Source organism: Dendropsophus ebraccatus, chromosome 3 (genome assembly GCF_027789765.1).
Source record: "Dendropsophus ebraccatus isolate aDenEbr1 chromosome 3, aDenEbr1.pat, whole genome shotgun sequence".
NCBI lineage: Eukaryota > Metazoa > Chordata > Amphibia > Anura > Hylidae > Dendropsophus > Dendropsophus ebraccatus.
Genome location: NC_091456.1, coordinates 158482367 through 158504561, shown reverse-complemented (window position 1 = coordinate 158504561; position 22195 = coordinate 158482367). Strand labels below are relative to the sequence as shown.

Here is a 22195-nt window from a genome sequence, read left to right as displayed (position 1 = left end):
ATCATTCAGTCGTGTATTGACAGTATAGATTAGAGAAAATCTGTCGCTTACAAATAAGTGAGACTTGCGTTTAGGCTAATTTCCTCCTAAGAGAGTCAAAGTATATTAGAGAGAGGAAGAGTATATTAGAGACATAATAATTTTCACAACAGTTTAAAGTGTGTGCCAAATGTATACGCTATCAACGGTGTAAGGGTCCTATTACACGGAGGGATTTCTAACGATTAACGACTAACGATAAATGATCGCAAACGAGATTGTCGTTATCCTGAAATCGTTCACCATGTTACAATTTTTACTATGATCGTTATTGCGATCGTTACTATGATCATTTATTCCATCTGATCCCAACAAAACAATGGTCAATGTGCAGTTACACTGAACGATTACTGAACAAATGCTGAACTTGAGCGAACGGATGTGGAATTACAGCGAACGATTAGCGAACGATTAACAATAATTTTAGGTTCAGATCTAAATCAACGATCAACGACATACACACAATTTTTTGATCGTTGCCTTCAATTACACAGAATGATTATCATTTAAATTCAAATGGTTTAACGATTTTTTGCACAATAATTGTCCCGTGTAATAGGACTCTAAGATTGCAGGGGGTCTGACCGCTGGGCACTCCCTACTATCTCCAGAATGGGCCCTGACTCCTTTGTTTTAAATTGAGTAGGAACACGTGCCGCCGCTCCTTTTTAATTTCTAGGGAATTGTCAGTACTTCATTGCTGCCCCCATGACCTCACACTTATCCCTTATACTATAAAGGGAATCTACTGTAAATCCATATTTTTTTTTAAAGAATATTGTGAATTAAACTTAATTTTTCTCTATCTATAGAATGGGTTGCCCAAGTGTAAGATCACAGGGGGTCCGAATGCCGCAACCCCGGCTGTAGCAAAAATCTGACAGGCAGCAGGGGCGATCTTACTTCTCCCTGTGCCCACGGTGCGGCACATGACCAGATCAGGAACCCTTACCGAAAGGCAATTTTCTCTAGGTTGTGATGATGTCATGACTGGGAGGAAATGCCCGTGCCAGCTGATGGATTGTACGCTCAGCCAATGAGTGACTGCAGTGGTGTCCCCTTCCAGTCACTGGCTGAGCAGGCAGTCCATCAACTGGGTCGTGATGTCAGCTCTGCACGATATCCCGGGGTGAGTTGGGATATTTTATGTCCCCCCCCCCCCCCTGCCCCTGCTGTTTGAAAAATGTTTTTCTTGTGTCCGGACTTCTCCTGTACAGGTTAGAAGGGTCAGTCAAGTCAATGGCTGACTCTTTTATTCTCCTAGTAAATAATAGATGTCCACTGACCTCTAATTTCAGTCTTACGGTGGTCATACATCTTCCATAGTTGTCTGCAAACAGCTGTCTCTCCTGATCTCCCCATAAACGTTCAGCTCAGCCAAATGCTCCTTTGTTCTCAGTAGATAGAGGAGGGGTAAGCTGCTGCCAGACAGCTCTGGTGGTGGCTTTCTCTCTGAGAATAAAAAGGTCTGGCAGTTGAGGTCCTTATAGACAGTTGGACAGTCATCGCAAAGTTGCTGATTTATCTGACTTTCGAATGAAGTGTATGGGGACTAAATAGATTACATATGATGCTAATAAATAAAATAATAATAATAATAATAATAAAAATCTAAAGTTATGTTCACACACAGCATATGTTCTGCTCTTCCATGCATTTGAATGAGTATGAGTCCAGCATGCATGAACTTCTGTATGACCATGAGTATGCACGTTTTCTAGCAAAACATGGGTGTTCTCAAGAAGATAAAACACATAGCTGCTTTTTTGTGCTTTTTTGCTGAATCACTGTCACACCTGTCAGTGAGTTGTGTCTGGAATTGCAGCTTCGTACCATTTAAGTCATTGGGCCCTGTTTATGAACAGTGCGTCAATTTTTATGCTGTTGTTTGTGTCTGTTTTTTTTTTTTTGCAACAAATTCATTAGTGTGGGGCATACCCAATGTGCATCTGGAATGTTTTTATGGGATAAAACTAAAAGCTGACCATCCCACCACACTAGAAGGGGTTGGTTTTTAGAATAGTAAACCTGTAAAAAAAAATGATATTTTGCTTAGTAAATTTGTCGGTTGTGGCAGAAGGACTGACCCATGACACACCTACGGCACACCCACTTGGCAGGTTTTTGGACAAAAATGACGAGTTTTGTGGACAAATTGTGTTGCATGCCTTAAGTAAATGCGTTGGTCCATTAAAAGTGGACAGAAAATGGACAAAACCTGACAATTTGCTGCCGGGAACACCTTAGTAAATCAACCCCAATGTGCCTGATCTGCAGTACCACATATAACCTGTGGGCAGGTGTGGAGCTGTTGATGACAAATCAGCCATGTTGATTTTTTTTTTAGGGATGGTCCGAACCTGCCGAGGTTTGGGTTCGTACGAACCTGAACTCTCGGCAATGATGCCCGCTTCTTCCACCTCCGTGGAGAGGGTGGATACAGCCGGAGGACCACCTGGAAAACTGGGATACAGCCTATGGCTATGGCTGTATCCCAGTTTTCCAGGCGGTCCTCTGGCTGTATCCACCCGCTGCACGGAGCGGGCAGACAGCCGGAATCATTGCCGAGAGTTCAGGTTCGGACCATCCCTAATTTTTATATTCTGGACAACCCTTTTAAGATCATGACATTTTTTCCCAGTCCAAATTTTTTAATCCTTTCACACTTTGACCCTATATAAACCAGTAATAGAATATGCGCAGGCAAAGTCGTGTTTGGTTGTATAAAAGCAGAGAAGACAGAAAAGTTAGTTGCAGTGAAATTCTAAATGTTTGCATAGTGTTTATTCTTGGTGGAATACTAAGTGGTGTGCGATCTGTCACCGGCATACAGTGTAATGTTCTTACACTTTCATAGACACATTATATAGCATTGAAGCAGCAGCAGGTGTTTCTGTGGCGTAACATTTGAGTTTAAGGAAAGGCTCGGAAACAAAGAGCTGTCACTTGTCAGGCTCAGTACGGAGCAACTCAAAAGCTGCACCTTCCCTGGATTTTATGCATGTTGTGTAGTGAATAAACCTTAGGAGTAAAGCCACAAAGGCCTTAAGAGCCTCTTGCTGTGAGGAGGCCAAACGTAGATCCTGGTCAATACAAACCCCTCTACTTACACAAAACCATAGTGAATGCATGAATGACGTTGACAACCCGGAATATTCTCCTGAATAGTTTCTGTACATTCTTTCCCACAGAAGTCAACTAAAGGCTCCGTTGTCCTGGACTACGTATTCCGTCACCTAAACCTTGTGGAGATAGATTACTTTGGGCTACGTTACTGTGACAGAAACCATCAGACGGTGAGTAAGAGACAGTGCGCGTTCTGTGTGCCCAAGCATAGCATCTGCCTGTGACCTTTATATTGATGCAGCTCACCCAAGGGTGAAGGAAGCTATAGATGCAATCATGGTCACATAATGGGAATAAGTAGCAATGGACTGCTAAGGATGTGTGCGTTTACTGGCAGATTTCCTGTCACAATTGGCTTTTCAATATCTGGAGATGTTTTCGCATTGAACATTTTTTTTTAAGAAACTAAGTGGATGGAGAAATTATTTATATAGATTCTATGTAGCCATTACTGAGTTCTCCACACTGGTAATACATACTGGCACTCTCCAAGTGGAACCAGTGCACATAAAAGTTGTCACCCAGCTTTCAGCAGACTGCCAGTAGTATTTTTTACCTTGCATGTGGAGACCAAGATAACATGATAAGTCACTTAAAAGCTATTTATTTCTAAGTTTTATTTTACAAAGTTTTTAAAGGAATTTTATTTAAAGTGGACCTGTTAGCATGAATACAGAGGCCATTAAACACTTGTCTAGATAGGGCCGGTCATCATGATTCCAGAATTACCTTTTTTATTTCATGTGCGAGATAAAAGTATTTTTATTAAAGTGGAAATGAGTATTAAGTGCCCAGGGGGTGTTCCAGGCACCTAGGGAGGAGTGGCACAGAGTTCAAATGTAGCCGACTGACCAGCAAAGCTTCGCTAGTACTGTAAATTCGCTCATCCCTAATCGCCACCAAACATTTTTTTTTGTGTTTTTATACACTTGCAAAACATTTTTTTTTATATCTAAGCAAAAACATGCAACTTAAATACCGTATTTTCCGGCGTATAAGGCGACTGGGCGTATAAGACGACCTCTGACTTTTAAGAAGATTGTCAGGGGTTCGCCTTATGCGCTGGAAAATATTAACCCCTGCCTGACTGCAGCCCTGCTGTGGTCAGGCAGGGGTTAGTTGCAGCTAAATTAAAAAAAAAAAATTAACTCACCTGAGGCCCGTTCCCGGCCTCCACACGTCTCTTGGCCCGTTCCCAGCGTAGGCAGTGGGACATACACTGACTGCGCTGGGGATCCTTGAAGCTCTCCCGAGCAGCCGAGTGTCTCATTGGAGAAGCTCGGAGACGTTTGGCTGCCGGAAGAGATTGGAAAAATGACAGAGGCTTCGGGAACTTTCGGAGCCTCTGTCATTCTCCCGAAGCTCTCCCGGCAGCTGAGCGTCTCCGAGCTTCTCCGATGAGACATTCGGCTGCTCGAAGAGCTTCAAGGATCCCCAGCGCAGTCAGTGTATGTCAGCTGCAGCGGGAACAGGCCAGGAAATGCGCAGAGGCCGGGAACGGGCCAGGTGAGTTAACAGTTTTTTGTATTGTGGTCGCCCCATATGGTGGGCATGCGGCCATTTTTGAGCCCTCCCACCGTATGGGGCGACCATACCCAACATTTAAGATGACCCCTGACTTCTAAGATTTTTCAGGATTAAAAAGTCATCTTTTACGCTGGAAAATACGGTAGTCACGTTATGTAGTAACTCAAGCATTTGTACACCATGCACTACCAAAGCCATACATAAATCATGTAAGGGGATATTTGGAAATATATAGGTTTTACAGACTTCTCTGCCACAGGACCTGGGTATGCTCACACATGGCAATCTTGTTGCTGAAAGTTATGTGACTGTCCCATTTATCTAAGCAGCATATTTATGCTAAATATCAAATGATAGTTGAAGACTAGAGATGAGCGAATCGGGTTCGAGTCGATCCGAACCCGAACGATCGGCATTTGATTAGCGGGGGCTGCTGAACTTGGATAAAGCTCTAAGGTTGTCTGGAAAACATGGATACAGCCAATGACTATATCCATGTTTTCCACATAGCCTTAGGGCTTTATCCAAGTTCAGCAGCCACCGCTAATCAAATGCCGAAAGTTCGGGTTCGGATCGACTCGAGCATGCTCCAGGTTCGCTCATCTCTATTTAAGACCATGGTTACCCTGTTATGTTTTTTCCAGGGAGGTTTAGTTCTTCGAGAAGGGCTGTCTATCCAGACAACATTGTTAGACCAGACACTAATGCCTCTAACTTGGAGTTTTTTGTATTGGTATTTTCTATGCTGCTGAAACACACTGAATGGGGAACATGGTGGGAGATCGTCCAATGTAATAAGGGCTTTAGTTGCTGTCTGCGCGGCATTGAGTTGATATCTTTGTTTCTCTCTAAATTATCTAAAAAAAAAAAAAAACTAAAAAAAAAACCTGTTCTCTAAATCTAATATATTCCGCCTATGTGAATGGAATTTTAGGTGGGGAGGCCTCGCCTGCCAACACTTTCTGACCTTTTCCCCTTTGAAGTAAGGAATTTCGAAAGTAAGTTCTATTGGCGAAAGGGACCGGTGTAAATAAAGACATTCTCCTTAGAACATTAATATGCCTTATTATTCGGAGGCAGAGACCGAGCCCATAAAGATCACATGTAAAAAAAAGTGAGGAAATATTCATAAACCTTTCCTTAGAGAATTTTTTTTCTTCTTTCTATTTGGATCTGTTCCTAATTTTAGTGAAAAGAGACTCCAGGATGAATGGATCTCCTAAAGGTAGTGTGAAGGCTACACTCCCATTCCTGTCTGGCACTGCTGTGGCTGCTCACACATGTGGCTGGTTCTGATTTCACCCTAATGTTTTAGTGCTTTACATCAGGGATGGGGAACCTTCGGCCCTCCAGCTGTTGCAAAACTACAATTCCCATCATGCCTGGACAGCCAAAGCTTTGTCCTGCAGGAAGTGATGTATTCTTTCCTGTCTGACACAGTGCTCTCTGCTGCCACCTCTGTCTGTGTCAGGAACTGTCCAGAGCAGGAGAAGATTTCTGTGGAGATTTGCTGCTGCTATGGACAGTTCCTGACATGGACAGAGGTGGCAGCAGAGAGCACTGTGTTAGACTGGAAAGAATACACCACTTTTTTTTTTTTTTTTTTTAAATAGAAGTTTTTTTTACAAATTACTATAATCTTGTGACAACAGTTGATTTGAAAACTTTTCTTTCTTCTCCGGAGTACTCCTTTAGGCTGGGGTCACACTACATATATTTCAGTCAGTATTGTGGTCCTCATATTGCAACCAAAACCAGGAGTGGATTGAATACACAGAAAGGCTCTGTTCACACAATGTTGAAATTGAGTGGATGGCCGTCATTTAATGGCAAATATTTGCTGGTATTTTAAAACAACGGCTGTTGTATTGAAATAATGGCCGTTATTTACTGTTATATGGCGGCCATCCACTCAATTTCAACATTGTATGAACAGAGCCTTACTGTGCTTTCAATCCACTCCTGGTTTTGGTTGCAATATGAGGACCACAATACTGACTGAAATATACGTAGTGTGAACCCAGCCTAAAAGTGAATGTATTAGTTAGAATAGTAATTTTTTAAAATTCTACCATCTGGTTTATTTTTTAAAACGCCACCCAGTTCCCGCCCCCAGTGTAATGGTATCCCGTCCCCTCGGTGAATGAGCCAGATTTGATTCTAATGGAAGCGCATCACCAAGGGGAGGAGCATGCAGTCGCCTCCAGTGCATAGAATGGGCTGATACACATGAAGAAACCGTTGCTGATGGTGGAAACCAGCCCGCAGTGATTTAAAAAAATGGACCCTACCACCAGGATCCCTGCACTGGTGTTGACTAGGTAGTAAAAAGAACAAAAAATCACAACTCCCACTAGTGCATTCGCTTTAAGGTTTTTATGCTTTTTTACTTATGTTCAGTATATTGGAATGAATGAATGCGTAAGGAGGAGAAAAGTGTCAAGGTTTTCCAGCAAATTGCACTAAAATTTAGCATTCTTTGTGCCCCATTCTGATAAATTTTGGTTTCCTTCTGCTTAGTTAGGCTATGTTCACACTACGTACGAGACCTGAAAAGATGACTTTAGTGCCGCTAAGTTCTGATGCGGGCACATCTGTGCGCGCCCGCAATAGAACTCCCCACTGCACACAATGGAGCAAACGGCCGGAGCCGCTCACTCCACTGTGTGCACTGACAGGGTTTTCTGTGGCCCCTGTTCAATGAATAGCTGCCGCAGAAAACTGACATGTCAGTTCTTTACGGCGCCGCTAGGGATCCTGGCCAGAGTGGATACTATGGGGGAGATTTATCAAAGGGTGTAAAATTTAGACTGGTGCAAACTGCCCACAGCAGCCAATCACAGCTCAGCTTTCCTTTCAGCACTGCTTAAAGCTGAGCTGTGATTGGTTGCTGTGGGCAGTTTGCACCAGTCTAAATTTTACACCCTTTGATAAATCTCCCCCTATGTGTATACACTCCGACTGGGATTCCCTCAGAAGGAAGCACTACGTAAGTTCTGTGGGAACTTACGTTGTGCGAACATAGCCTTAGGTTGTATGCTGTCTAACTTCATAACTGTATGAATATAGCCGTCCCATAGTGCATTCCTGGTATAACCATGTATAGTGTATTCAGTGCCCCCTGAAACACCTTGTTATAAATTCATAGCGGGGAGGCCCATGCAATACAGCAGTCTATTAGTCTTCACTCACCTGGATTGTAAAATTGTCCTCAGATGTTTTATAGATCCCCTAGTAACATTGATCTAGTCAGAACAATTCAACACTGAAATTTTACAGGATCAGAGAGGGCCATCTATAGACTTACAATTGGACATGAGGTTTACATGACAGCTTCAATCTGTTTGTCCTCCTTTATATTAATGCTATTGTATTGAGCTTGCCAGTCATAGAGTTATAGAAACCCATAACCCTAAACCTCTCGCACTTCCCCTATACGTCTAGCAGTCAGTCCTCCAGGGCATTGGCTGACATCTGATGAGTTCCTAGTTCCATACATATTTGTTCATTTTCCAGGAGATAGCCCCGCAGGGTAATAGGCTATGTAGTTTATTGCATTTCCTATACTCCACAATGCTGATAGATTAACACCTGCATGGTATCACTTGACAAGTCATTGTTCTCTGGAATAGAATTTAACAGTGTAAGAGGCTTATTCCAAGGGTGGTAACACTGCTGTTTATGGGTTTACCGTAACAGCCATTACATTTACTCTTCAAATAGAATTACAAAGAGAAAACAAGTAAATTTGACATTTTTGTTAAAGGAGACGTCCGGACAGACCCATTTTTAAGCAAGTGCTAAAGAAATAAAGTGCTCTTACCTCCCCCAACTTCAGCGCTGGTGTGCTCTATCATGCCGCTTCCTGGTCTGAGTGGGAACCTGAATTGTGAAGTGCGGGGTCCACTCAGCCAGTCAGTGGCTGTAGTGGGGTCCCGCCTCAGCTACTGACTGGCTAAGCGGACCTCACATGTCATGATCTGGGTCTACACTCAGACCAGGAAGCGGCTGGGGTCCGGAGCGGCAGGATGTGGTCACCAGCGCTGGAGCCGGTGGAGGTAAGAGCTTTTTATTTCTTTTATCCTCCCCCTCCCCAGCACTTGCCTAAAAAATGGGTCTGGCCCTACTTCTCCATTAAGAAAAATTTTAAATTTACTCTTTTTTTTTCTGTTTGTCATTACATTTGAAGAGTAAATGTAAAATATGGGTCTGGCCGGACTACTCCTTTGACTAGTACATTTCTCAATATTCTGAATGTCTGAATATTTACTCTAGAATTAGCTATGTAAAATACATTTATTATAAGCAGTGGTAATATAGTTTACCACTAATAATGTGACATCAGTTCTATTGGCTGCCGAAATGACTAGGACTTCTTCATATACTTTGTGGTATGTCCCATGAGATTACACGGCAAGTAGCTCCTTTCAGATAGTTTAGGTATTATAGGTAAGGAGATATGGCCGCTCAGGGCTATAGCAGACTATTAGCGCTGCCGCTCTGCTCCTCGCACACACACGCACAGAAAATAAAACCAATCACAAAGAATGTAGTAAGTTCATATTGTGCATAACGCGCTGTGTACATGTCCCGGCAAGACTTGTCCTGCTTAGTGCGTTGGGCATATGAGGGGCACATAAAGAGCGAGGGTCAGTCATAGCTCCCTCCTCCTCCTACTGATGTATTTTCAGTTTTTTGTTATTCTGTAGTTGACATATAATTCTATATAAGGTGATATAATATCTATATCAGGTATAGATTCATTTGTATAATAAACATATTATAATACTCTCAATCACAGGTTTCACAGTATTAAAGGGGTAGTTCACCAAAATTCTCTTTTTTTCAAATTAACTCATCCCAGCAAGTGTCAGAGATTTGTAACTTACTTCTATTAAAAAATCTCAAGTCTTCCAGTACTTATCAGTTGCTGTATGTCCCACAGGAAGTGGTATTCTTTCCAGTCTGGAGAGCAGGAGAGGTTTTCTGTGGGGATTTGCTGCTGTTCTGGACAGTTCCTGACATGGACAGAGGTGTCAGCAGAGAGCACTGTGTCAGACTGGAAAGGATACCTCACTTCCTGCAGGACATGCTGCAGCTGATAAGTAGTGGAAGACTGGAATTTTTCTTTTAATAGAAGTAAATTACAAATCTCTGGCACTTGTTGGGACTAGTTAATTTGAAAGGGGAAAAAATGGCAAACTACCCTTTTAAAGAAGATTGATTTGGAGATTTAGTAAAGTGAAAGTGATTTATTTTTGTTGGAGAGTTGTTCTATATTGCAGTAGTCAGATGTTGAACAACAAGAGGGGTTTATGAACTGGTAGTGTTGAGGGAGTAATTGCACCTTTGCATAAGTATCTGAGGATATATAAAAGGATACAAGTATTATAGGTCACAGGATGCTGGGGGCCCAGGGGCTTCTTTTTACTGTTGTACACATGTAATCAGGAACAGGGATCTGGTAGAAAAACGTTGATGTCCACAGCATTTACACACTGCCTCGGTGCAGCAGTGCCAAGATATAAACAGTTCCCTGCATCATAATGAATGGCGATGCCGGAAGTTCCAAACCCCAAACTTGCGTAAATAAGGAAGCAATAAAAAGGATATTTCAGCAACGATATTGGGCACCAGAAAAAGGTACAGTTTGCCTTTACATTCTATCAACTATCCAGCAGTGTCTATAGCTTCTAGCAGCAAACACAGCTGATAGATATTGTTTAAAGGGGTTGCCCACTTTAAAGTAAAATTATTAAAAGTATTAGTAATGTACTTACTGTATATACTGACAGCAGCTCCCTGTGTACCTCATAGAGTTAAAATCAGATTCCCATCCTCCAGGCTCTGTGTTGAGTCTGTCCATAAGATGGCCGACCATGAAGGAGCATGTGACCATGCTCCGCCCCCAATTGTCCAACACTGAGCCTGTATATGCCTTTTGTGGGCACTGGGGGGCAGGACATGGTCACATGCTCCTTAATGGTCAACCATCTTATGGACAGACTCACCACAGAGCAGGACAGCAGAGCCTGGAAGAGGGGTATATGATATTAGCTCTATGAGGTCCACAGGGAGCTGCTGTCAGTATATACAGTGAGTACACTTACTAATACTGTACAATGAGCAATTTTACTATAAAGTGACCAATCCCTTTAAATAATAAATAAGCATGTTGATAAAGGTGCCGAAAAAGAACCACAAAAATAAGGTCAAATTTGTGAAATTAGTAAGTCCAGATTTTAATAAATGTGGAGACAATATAGAGATTTTTTTTTTCATGCCAGATTATATAGGCTTTACTAAATGTATTTCTATATGTAGACCCTAAAAAATAAAATGTAGTAGGGATCTGGAGCTTAGTGCTCATTTTACTTTCCCTGCTGCTAGCACTTAGCATAGGAGGGCAGTACATGGGTTATCTATGCTTATAATTTGGGCCGCAGGAGTGACTTTACGTTATCTTCTTGTGGTGTCAAGCATCTTGTTTCTTTCCTATGAGCAAACATATTATTATCTGTCTGATATCAGGGCCTCGCGTAATGCACTGCTGAAGCAGATATTAGCAGCTAAGTGCGCCCCTTTCATAGTGGCTGAAAATCGCATTAAGAATGATGGCTTCACTCACCCCGGCTGCCTCTTGTGCTTCATGCAATAAATGCTTCTGCTGACAGTTTCATAGTCATTTGTGACACCGCATCATTGTGTCGTCTGAATTATTTCCAGTTTCTTGGCGAAACAGACAATGAGGGTCACTTCTCCGGGCTGATTGTTCTCTGATGGCAGATAAAGTGAGCGGAAATCACCTCACCTTTTCATCTTTCTACCATGAAATACTTAATAATCGAAATATTGTGAACTTATAGAAGTTAGAGGGTTACTTATATAGGTTTACAGTCTAAAAGATTGAGGAGGTAATTACAGAAGGTGGGGGGTGGAAGTGGTGTATTCTTTCCAGTTTCACACAGTGCTCTTTGCTGCCACCTCTGTCAATGTCAGGAACTTTCCAGAGCAGCAGCAAATCCCCATGGAAAAACGATCCTACTCTGAACAGTTCCTGTCACGGACAGAGGTGGCAGCAGAGAGCACGGTGTCAGACTGGAAAGAATGCTCCACTTCCTGCAGGACATTCAGTAGCAGTACTAGAAGGCTTTAGATTTTTAAATAGAAGTAATTTACAAGTCTATGTAATTTGCTGACACCAGTTGATTAGACAAAAAAAAATATTTTCCAGAGTACCCCTTTAAAGGGGTACGCTGGTGTTTAAAAGAAAAAAATATATATGGCTGGAGCCATGAAAAATAGAAATCATCTTGGTCAGAATACAGGCGATCAGGGGGACTTGGGGTAGGTAAGTATACATTTTTTATTTTTTTCACAGCCCCAGCAACACATTGGGGGAGATTTATCAAAGGGTGTAAAATTTAGACTGGTGCAAACTACCGACAGCAACCAATCACAGCTCAGCTTTAGGCAGTGCTGAAAGGAAAGCTGAGCTGTGATTGGCTGCTGTGGGCAGTTTGCACCAGTCTAAAATTTACACCCTTTGATAAATCTCCCCCGTTGTTTTTTTTAAAAAGCCCCCAGATAAGATGGAGAGAAAAGTGAAACATAGATTGATAAGGTGCGCTTTTATCTGTTGGCAAGAGTGGAATCTTAAGGTTTAGACTTTTGACTGTCATACCCACTGCTCATGGTGGGTATGGCATCAGTATTCTGTGTATGGACGTGATGGAAAATTACTGTCTGATCCCTTTGTTTTAAGAGATACAAGCCACAGCGAGAGTTCTCTGGCTGTGGCTTATACCTACCCTTCCCGTAGAGAACATAGGAACACTTGTCTGTGACAGATGTTCCTGTATATGGGGAGGACAGGGGTCGGTCGGGAGAGATAACTGATAGCCGAACAGTTATTGAGGGTACAAACACACACAGCAGATACGCAGCAGATTTGATACTGTGTTTAGCTATTTAGATCTAATCTGCTGCGTATCGCAGCAGTAAATACGCAGCGTATATGCCGTGTGTGTTTGTACCCTGAAGGTGCATTGCCAGCTCCAGCTGAAAGGATGTAGAAATATTTCTAAGTTGAGTTTTATAGGAACAGAGCTTGAGTTGAATCAATGTTCTTGAGATGAAGACCTAGTAATTTTATTATCTCCTTTAAGTCACAGGACTTTCTTGTTGTTATTCCTTATGTAGAGGCAAGATCCGATTTCTCTGAGACATTGAATGTTGTCACCAACACCTCTAAGCTGTAGATTCTTCAAGAACTAAAAGATAAAGTTAAAAAATAAATAAATAATTACCAAATCTGAATACAGTTTGATGCATTTGCATGAAGAACAGTTGCCAGATTGGATTTAAAATTCTAAGCAAGGGTTTGTAGGAAGTCTCACATTCCAAGTGCAAACTGACAGAAGTGTCAACGCTTTGTTCATCTGTCTAGTTATATATGTAAAACTACAGTGGATTACACAATACTGTAAAAAGAAATATAATGTCAGATTGCAACAAAGACTTCAGTTATTTTGTTTGTAGTTTCAGACCTAGAGAAAGAGGAGCGGTTGCACCTCACACCCATAGTTTACACTAATGTCTCTCTGCTACATTTAAAAACCAATGCCAAAATGTTGGTATATAATTTGATCAAACCATATTGCCTCATGTTCCGTGTGCAGGTCTTCTGACCCACATGAGTCCCTACTCTAACACAACACTGTGCCGGTTGGTGACCACCAATCTCGCAAAGCAAGCCCCATAGAGAGTAATCAAGTAGATTGTAAGGTCAATAGAAGTTTGTAGTGCAATATCATCCATATATGTGCAGGTCCTATTTTTGTGCTGTTTAAGTGGAGTTTTCTGTTTCTCATGAATATTGAGGACTACTGGGCTCATGCACATAATGGAGAGGACTGCTTATTGTCCATGTTATTCAGGAGGATATCTCTGGATCAGCTGCACAGTACAATGTAAGTGATATATTATTCTATTCAGCGTCTCTGTCACTAGTTTATGCTATAGGACAGTTTGCTGTCCTATCTAGTTTATGAGATAGGACAGCATAAACCTTCTGACCGAGTCACTTTAAAGGGGTTATCCAGCCCTACAAAAACATGGCCACTTTCTTCCAGAGATAGCACCACTCTTGTCTCCAGTTTGAGTGCAGGTTTTGTAACTCATTTCTATTGAAGTGAATGGAGAATGATTGCAAACCACACTTGAACTGGTGGTGCTGTCTCATGAAAGTGGCCATGTTTTTGTAGAGCTGGATAACCCCTTTAACTTTCATTATGTGGTCAACCCCACGTTGCCACCACTGGTGGAGATGAAAACACTGAAGACCTGTAGGAGACTTTCTTATCCATTTCTCCTCCCAAAGAGCAGCTGCATAAAAAAAAAAACAAGCAGTCAGGTGAACACCTGGGGCAAGTTCCTTAATTTCCTGTTCTCAAATATGAGGGTCCTTCTTTAACCCCTTAGTGACCGCCGATACAGCTTTTTACGGCGGTCACTAAGAGTCCTTATTCTGCTGCCATCAGCTTTTTACGGCGATGGCAGAGAATAAGGCTGCGGGGCCGGGACGGCCCCCACCCCATCCCCCCAGCTACCGGAGTAGGGCGATCACTAACCCCCCTCCCCCGGCGGCCATCATTTCCAAGATGGCCGCCACCGGAGGTAGCGGAGAGCATGGGGCAGTGATCGGGGACCCCCCTTTGGGGTCCTGGTACAAGCGATCAGCGGTATATACTATATACCGCTGATCGCTTGTGCCACGTGCATCCCGACACTTTTTATCCCCTGTCACCATGAATGATTGGTGACAGGGGATAAAAAGTGACGTCCCAGTTTACTCCCAAATTACCCCTAACCCCCCCCAGATTACCCGTAACCACTGCACGTTGCCCGTAACCACCGCACGTTGCCCATAACCACCGCACGTTGCCCATAACCACCGCACGTTGCCCGTAACCCTGCACGTTGCCCGTAACCACCGCACGTTGCCCGTAACCCTGCACGTTGCCCGTAACCACCGCGTGTTGCCCGTAACCCTGCACGTTGCCCGTAACCACCGCACGTTGCCCGTAACCGCCGCACGTTGCCCGTAACCACCCCAAATTGCCAGTGACCCCCTCCAGATTACCCGTAACCACCCCAAATTACATGTACCCACCCCAGATTACCTATAAGCACTTCAATTTATCAGTAACAATCCCAGATTGTCTGTAACCCTTCCAGGTTGCACATAAGCCCCCCAGGTTCCCCGTAATCACGCCAGATTACATGTAACCCTCCCAGATTGCATGTAACCACCGCACGTTGCCTCTGACCACGCCACGATGCCTCTGACCACCGCACGTTGCCAATGACCCCCTCCAGATTGCGGTGCCCATGCCAGATTACAGGTACCCACCCCAGATTGCCTCTAAGAACTTCAGTTTATCCGTAACCACCCCACATTGCCCGTAACCACCCCAGATTGTCTGTAAGCACTGCAGGTTGCCCGTAACCACCCCACGTTGCCCGTATCCACCCCAGATTGTCTGTAAGCACTGCAGGTTGCCCGTAACCACCCCACGTTGCCCGTAACCACTCCAGATTGTCTGTAAGCACTGCAGGTTGCCCGTAACCACCCCACGTTGCCCGTATCCACCCCAGATTGTCTGTAAGCACAGCAGATTGCCCGTAACCAGCCCACGTTGCCCGTAACCAGCCGACGTTGCCCGTAACCAGCCCACGTTGCCGTAACCACCCCAGGTTGCCCGTGACCACAGCAGGTTGCCCATGACCACCGCACGTCGCCTCTGACCACGCCACGTTGCCTCTGACCACGCCACGTCGCCTCTGACCACGCCATGTCGCCTCTGACCACCGCAGGTTGCCTCTGACCACCACAGGTTGCCTCTGACCACCGCACGTTGCCTCTGACCACCCCAAATTGCCAATGACCCCCTGCAGATTGCGGTAACCATGCCATATTACAGGTACCCACCCGAGATTACCTATAAGCACTTCAGTTTATCCGTAACCACCCCACATTGCCCATAACCACCCCACGTTGCCCGTAACCACCCCAGATTGTCTGTAAGCACTGCAGGTTGCCCGTAACCACCACACGTTGCCCATAACCACCACACATTGCCCGTAACCACCCCACGTTGCCTGTAACCACCCCAGGTTGCCGTAACCACAGCAGGTTGCCCGTGACCACCCCATGTTGTCCGTAACCACCCCAGATTACCTGTAACTACCTCAGGTTGCTCATAACCACCCCAGACTGTCAGTAACTACCCCACATTACCTGTAATCTCATTTTTTTTATTTTATTTTAGTAACTGCGCTATTCTAATAACCATTACTAGCTGCGGTTTTGCTCCAGTAAATTGGCTCTCCTTCCCTTCTGAGCCTGGCTGTGTGCCCATACAGTGGTTTATGCCCACATATGGGGTACCGGTTTACTCAGAAGAACCTGCGTTACAGATTTTTGGGTACCTTTTCTCTCCTGTTCCTCGTCAAATTGAGAAATTTCAAACTAAACTAACATATTATTGGAAAAATTCGAGTTTTTAATTTTTACTGGCCAATTTTGAATACTTTCCTCTAATACCTGTGGGGTAAAAATGGTCACCACTCCCCAAGATGAATTCTTTGAGGGGTGCACTTTCCAAAATGGGGTGACTTTTGGGGGGAATCTATTCTGCTGACACTACAGGGGCTCTGCGTTACATATATTGGGGTGACATTTCTCTCCTGTTCCTCGTGAAATTGAGAAATTTCAAACTAAAGGAACATATTATTGGAAAAATTCGAGTTTTTCATTTTTACTGTCTACTTTTGAATACTTTCCTCTAATACCTGTGGGGTCAAAATGGTCACCACACACCAAGATGAATTCTTTGAGGGGTGCACTTTCCAAAATGGGGTGACTTATGGCGAGATTTTACTCTGATGGCACTACAGGGGCACTGCAAACGCACCTGGCGCTCAGAAACTTCTGCAGCAAAATCTACATTGAAAAAGCTAATTGGCGCTCCTTCCCTTCTGAGCCCTCCTCTGTGCCCATACAGTGGTTTACGCCCACATATGGGGTACCATTGTACTCAGGAGAACCTGCGTTACAAATTTTGGGGTACTTTTTTTCTCTTGTTCCTCATAAAATTGAGAAATTTCAAACTAAAAGAACATAATATTGGAAAAATTTGAGTTTTTCATTTTTACTGTCTTAATTTGAATACTTTCCTGTAATACCTGTGGGGTCAAAATGGTCACCACACACCAAGATGAATTCTTTGAGGGGTGTACTTTCCAAAATGGAGTGACTTATGGGGGGGTTTCTTTCTGCTGACACTACAGGGGCACTGCAAACACACCTGGCGCTCAGAAACTTCTTCAGCAAAATCTGCATTGGAAAAGCTAATTGGCGCTCCCTTCCTTCTGAGGCCGGCTGTGTGCCCATACAGTGGTTTACGCCCACATATGGGGTACCGTTGTACTCAAGAGAACCTGCATTACAAAATTTGGGGTTGTTTTTCTCTCATGTTCCTTTTGAAAATGAGAAACTTTAATCTAAACGTATATATTATTGGAAAATTTTCATTTTCCATTTTTTTACTGCCTAATTGTGAATACTTTCCTCCAGCCCCTGTAGGGTTAAAATGCTCATTATACCCCTAGATTAATTCTTTAAGGTGTGTAGTTTCCAAAATGGGGTCACTTATGGGGGTTTTCAGGATACCAGACTTCTAAATCCATTTAAAAAAAAGTCCCTAAACTAGTCCCTAAAAAACTGGTCCCTAAAAAAATCAGTTTTGGAAACTTTCACGAAAATGTGATAATTTGCTGATAAATTTCTAAGCCCCATAACACCCTAAAAAAGTAAAATATGTTTACCAAATTATGCCAGAATAAAGAAGACATATTGGTAATGTGACTTAGTAACTAATTTATGTGCTACGACGGTCTTTTTTTAGAAGCAGAGACTTTCAAAGTTCATAAAATGCAATTTTTTTTTATTTTTCATGATATTTTGATGTTTTTCACAAAAAACACACAAAGTAGTGACCAAATTTTGCCACTAACATAAAGTGCCATATGTGACGAAAAAACAATCTCAGAATCGCTAGCATACGTTAAAGCATCACTGAGCTATAAGAGCATAAAATGAGACAGATCAGATCTTGAAAAATTTGCCTGGTCATTAAGGCCAAAACTAGCTGCAGCACGATGGGGTTAAGGACCCTCATATTTGAGGACAGGAAATGTAAGGAACTTGCATGTCTTAAGAAAGTTAGATCACATGACTTGCCCCAGGTGCCTCTGGAACATCAAGAATGCTCCTCCATGTCCCCATGGGGCCACCTATAAACCACATTGGCATTCATATGTACGTTCGCACAGCTGCTACATTTTTATATTATTTTACAAGCACACATATTGTACAGATGGGGTATGTTCACACTGAGAAAATCTTCGCGACGGAATCCCACCTGCCTCTGTGTGACACTGCTTCTCTATGGGAGAGCGTGCGCTCCTCTGCTGCCGCCATTCTCCGCTCAAATAAGTGACATGCCACTTCTCTGAGCAGAAAGCGGCTGCGGAGGAGCGTGCGTTCTCCCATAGACAGGCTATGGCACACTGAGGTAGGCGGAATTCCGTCGTGAAGAGTTCCACCGCGGAATTCCGCCTGATTTTACTCAGTGTGAACATACCCATAGTAAGGAAGAGAACTGTAATGACCATAAATAACCATAAGCATCAGTAGATACTACAATGAAGATCCAACCATCCATGTAATGGATATACCTAAAATATTTGCATGACATGTCCCTAATAAAGTACATATCTAGCAAATTGTTCCAATTCTTTATGCCTTATAGGTGATCTCTAAAGAGGTTCCTAACACTTTATACACAAAAAAACATCTCAAGTTATAAGACTACATAAGCAGTTCCTAACACCATAATTATTGAATTCTCCCTAGTACTATACGTAATAATTCTGCACAGCTATACACCATCAATCTATTACCAGGTACCTAACACTATTTACTCTATGAGAGACGTAGAGCTTTCTCTGTGTATATTGCAGCCCAAACATTCCTAAGGGTCAGTGAGTGCATCACTTGAAGCAAGTCATCCGTATCTAAAAACCTGCCACATAAGTAGGTCTGTCAAACAAGCTGTTTAACCACCTGTTGTTTAATCAGAAACTACCGAAGACTCCTGGGTAATGTATGAATGAGACTTTAGGACCTCCTATACAATAACTACACAGGCAGTATCTCTCGCTGTTAGTACACATTGACCTTCTTGCATTCAGAAGAATGTGTTCAATGGAAAAAAAGAACCACAGCAACTCAGCCATGAAATACGGAGCTGGAACAACAAGTACTAAAGCACATAAAGCTGCATAAAAAAGTCACTCCCCAGAAGAGATGTAGGTGTAATGTGTCTGTGTCCTCATAATTTTGTCTATTTTTGCGTATTTTTTTTTTAACTTAAAGGAGAACTCCAGGTTGGGGTGATTTTTGGCAGAGTGCCGTGGAGGGGGAGGATTAAAGCGGTTATCCAGTGATACAAAAACATGGCCACGTTCTTTCACAGACAACATGACTCTTGTCTCCAGTTCAGGTGTGTTTTGCAATTAAGCTCCATTCACTTCAATGGAACTGAGCAGCAAAACCCAGCCCAAACTGTAGACAAGAGTGGTGTTTTTGTAGCGCTGGATAACCCCTTAAAGGAAATAATATACTTTCACCTACCCCACTCCAATGCTGGTGTGAGGATCCTGTAGCTCCAGTCCCCTAGTCCCAGGCCCTTCTGAGTGGAAACCTGGGATGTGACGTGTTAGGCCTGCTCAGCCAGTCAGCGGCCGAGGAAGGCCATTTGGAGCACTGGGGGCTGGGCTACCACACTCCGAGCACCGATCCCGGGGCGGATCGGCACTCTTGGTGGGATTGCGGCTGATAATCTCTTTGTGTAATAGAAGGCAATGATCAGCCGACCTGCACGATGCATGTCGGCTGATGTTGAAAGACAAACGGGGAGCATAATAAGTTTTTAATTAATAATTTTTTTATTTATATAGCGCCAACAGATTCCACAGCACTTTACAATTCTGGGGGTACATACATAGACATAAATCAGACATTACAGAGATATACATATAGTTATCCATACAAGAGGAGTGAGGTCCCTGCTCGCATGCATCAGCTTACATACTATAGGGAGGGGGTATAGCAGCGATCTGCTGCCATTGCTCGGTGTAATAGGATCGGCGGTAGTAGACTGCCACTATCTCCTTTGGGCTGCCCAGACGATCTTTAGATCCCGCGGTCCCACAGCTCTTGTGCCCCGACCCCCCTCTGCACTAAAAAAAATCTGTCAGATAAATCTCTTAGGTCCTTATTTCCTCTTGTTTCTTGTGTGTTCGATACAGGGAATTTTGTAGATACATGATTTCCCTAACGTGTTATGCCGTTAGAAGAAGCAGGCCCTTACCCAGTGCTACCTCATAAAGGCCGTCTATAACAGGCTGACTCAGGAGAGCTTGCTAGGAGAGGGCACTTTAATGACAAGTGGAAATTGAAATATTGGTTGTTAAAGCCACTCTGCAAGTCCCACCTGCAACGCTGGTCTCCAGAAACTCCTTGTATGTGAACAGGTGATTTAATTGCCGTGCAAAAAAAGAATCTGAATTGACATTCATATAATTAGGAGCTTTTACTTTTTTAGTCCCTTTAGGAACAGCAAACTAAAGTGTATATAATTAAGCTACAAGCAAGTAAATTTCAAGGGAGAAAAAATTAGCTTTCTACAGTAGGAATGTAAAATGTAAAAATGACAACAGGTGGCTAGGTCCATACTCGATTTCCTTTTACTTTGTGTATATAAAAAAAAAAACCAAAAAGCAATAGATATCAACTATTTGAAAGCAAAAAAAAAATAGAAATTCTTGTCTTCCAATTTTTTTCTTTCACCATTAGGAAAATAAAGAATGCTTAAAGGGGTTGTCCAGAAGAGCATGTTAGTAATTGATTAGCAGGGTGCCAATACTTGGCTTCCCTGTAGATGAAATGCCAATGTTTATTGGTAAACAAGTAAAATATTTGGGTATTCCTATTTTTGTAATAACCTGACATAACAGTCCCCCCCCCCCCCCCCCAAAGCATTCTGCCCTAAAAACTATGTGGGAGATTTATCAAACATGGTGTAAAGTGAAACTGTCTCAGTTGCCCCTAGCAACCAATCAGATTACGCCTTTCATTTTTCATAGAGTCTGTGAGAAATAAAAAGTGGAATCTGATTGGTTGCTAGGGGCAACTGAGCCAGTTTCACTTTACACCATGTTTGATAAATCTCCCCCTCTATGCCTAAGCAAATAATCTAAAATTACTTTTATTATTTCGTAAAAAAATAAATAACAAAGTTGTTATTTAAAAGTTATGGCTGACTGAGTGCAGTAAAGCACACAAAAATCCCTGTAGTCCTTTGGGCCAAAGTTGTCTCAGTCCTTAGAGGGCTATGGTCTGTTTACATGGGGCGATAATTCGCCCAATCGATCGTTTAACAATTTTGAAGCAACAATTTTTATAACGATTAGCATTTAGACAAAGAGATAAATCATTAGAAAAAAATCGTTATTGTGATCGTTTTAAGATCCCTTAAGCCCATCTCACACATGAATCTGTGAAAGACTGTTTAGACGAAGCGATCTGCAATTTTTTTATTTATTATCGCTCAAATGGGATTGTTATTAAGAAAATTCAAACAATATTCCTTCTGTGTAAACGGACCATAAGTACAAATGATTAAAGGGGAGCTATCAGCAGGTTACACAGATCTAACCTGCTAGTAGTCCCCTAATGTGAATGGGGTGCTAAGGAGGAAAGTATGTCCCTCAACTTATTTCTCGGCGCTGGTCCCACGCTGTTAGGGTCCTATTAGACAAAGCGATTTTTAACAACTAACGATAAACGATCGCAAGCGAGATTGTTTATTGCTAAGGCTGGGTTCACACTGCGTTTTTGCAATACGTTTTTGCAATACGTTTTTTTCAAAAAACGGATGAAAAACTGATAAAAAAACAGATGCATTTGTGTGCATCCGTTTTTCTATTGACTTCCATTGTAAAAAAAAAAACGGATCAAAACGAATCAGTTTTTTTAACCCTTTGAGGACCAGGCCCAAAATGACCCAGTGGACCGCGCAAATTTTAATCTTAGTGTTTCAGTTTTTTCCCTCCTCCCCTTCTAAGAGCTCTAGCACTTTCAGTTTTTTATCTACAAGGCCATGTAAGGGCTTATTTGTTACAGGAATAGTTGTACTGTGTAATGGCGTCATTCATTTTACCATAACATGTATGATGGAATTCCAAATATATTATTTATGAAGATATAAATTGGTGAAATCGCAAAAAAAGAATGCAATATGGTAACGTTTGGGGGGTTCCTGTGACTACGTAATGCACTATATGGTAAAAGCGACATGATATCCTTATTCTA

At 42.7% G+C, this 22195-nt stretch overlaps 1 protein-coding gene across 2 annotated transcripts in view; it reads left to right on the top strand.

The window, feature by feature from the left end:
* Nucleotides 1–22195, top strand: part of EPB41L4A (erythrocyte membrane protein band 4.1 like 4A) — a 181297-nt gene that overhangs the window by 43460 nt on the left and 115642 nt on the right. Inside the window, exon 2 of one of the 2 annotated variants that reach the window (XM_069964693.1) lies at nt 3231–3335. The exons of the other annotated variant lie outside the window; for it this stretch is intronic. Coding sequence (XP_069820794.1) covers nt 3231–3335 — 105 coding nt within the window. The remainder of the gene's footprint in view (nt 1–3230; nt 3336–22195) is intronic. 2 annotated transcript variants of the gene reach the window in all.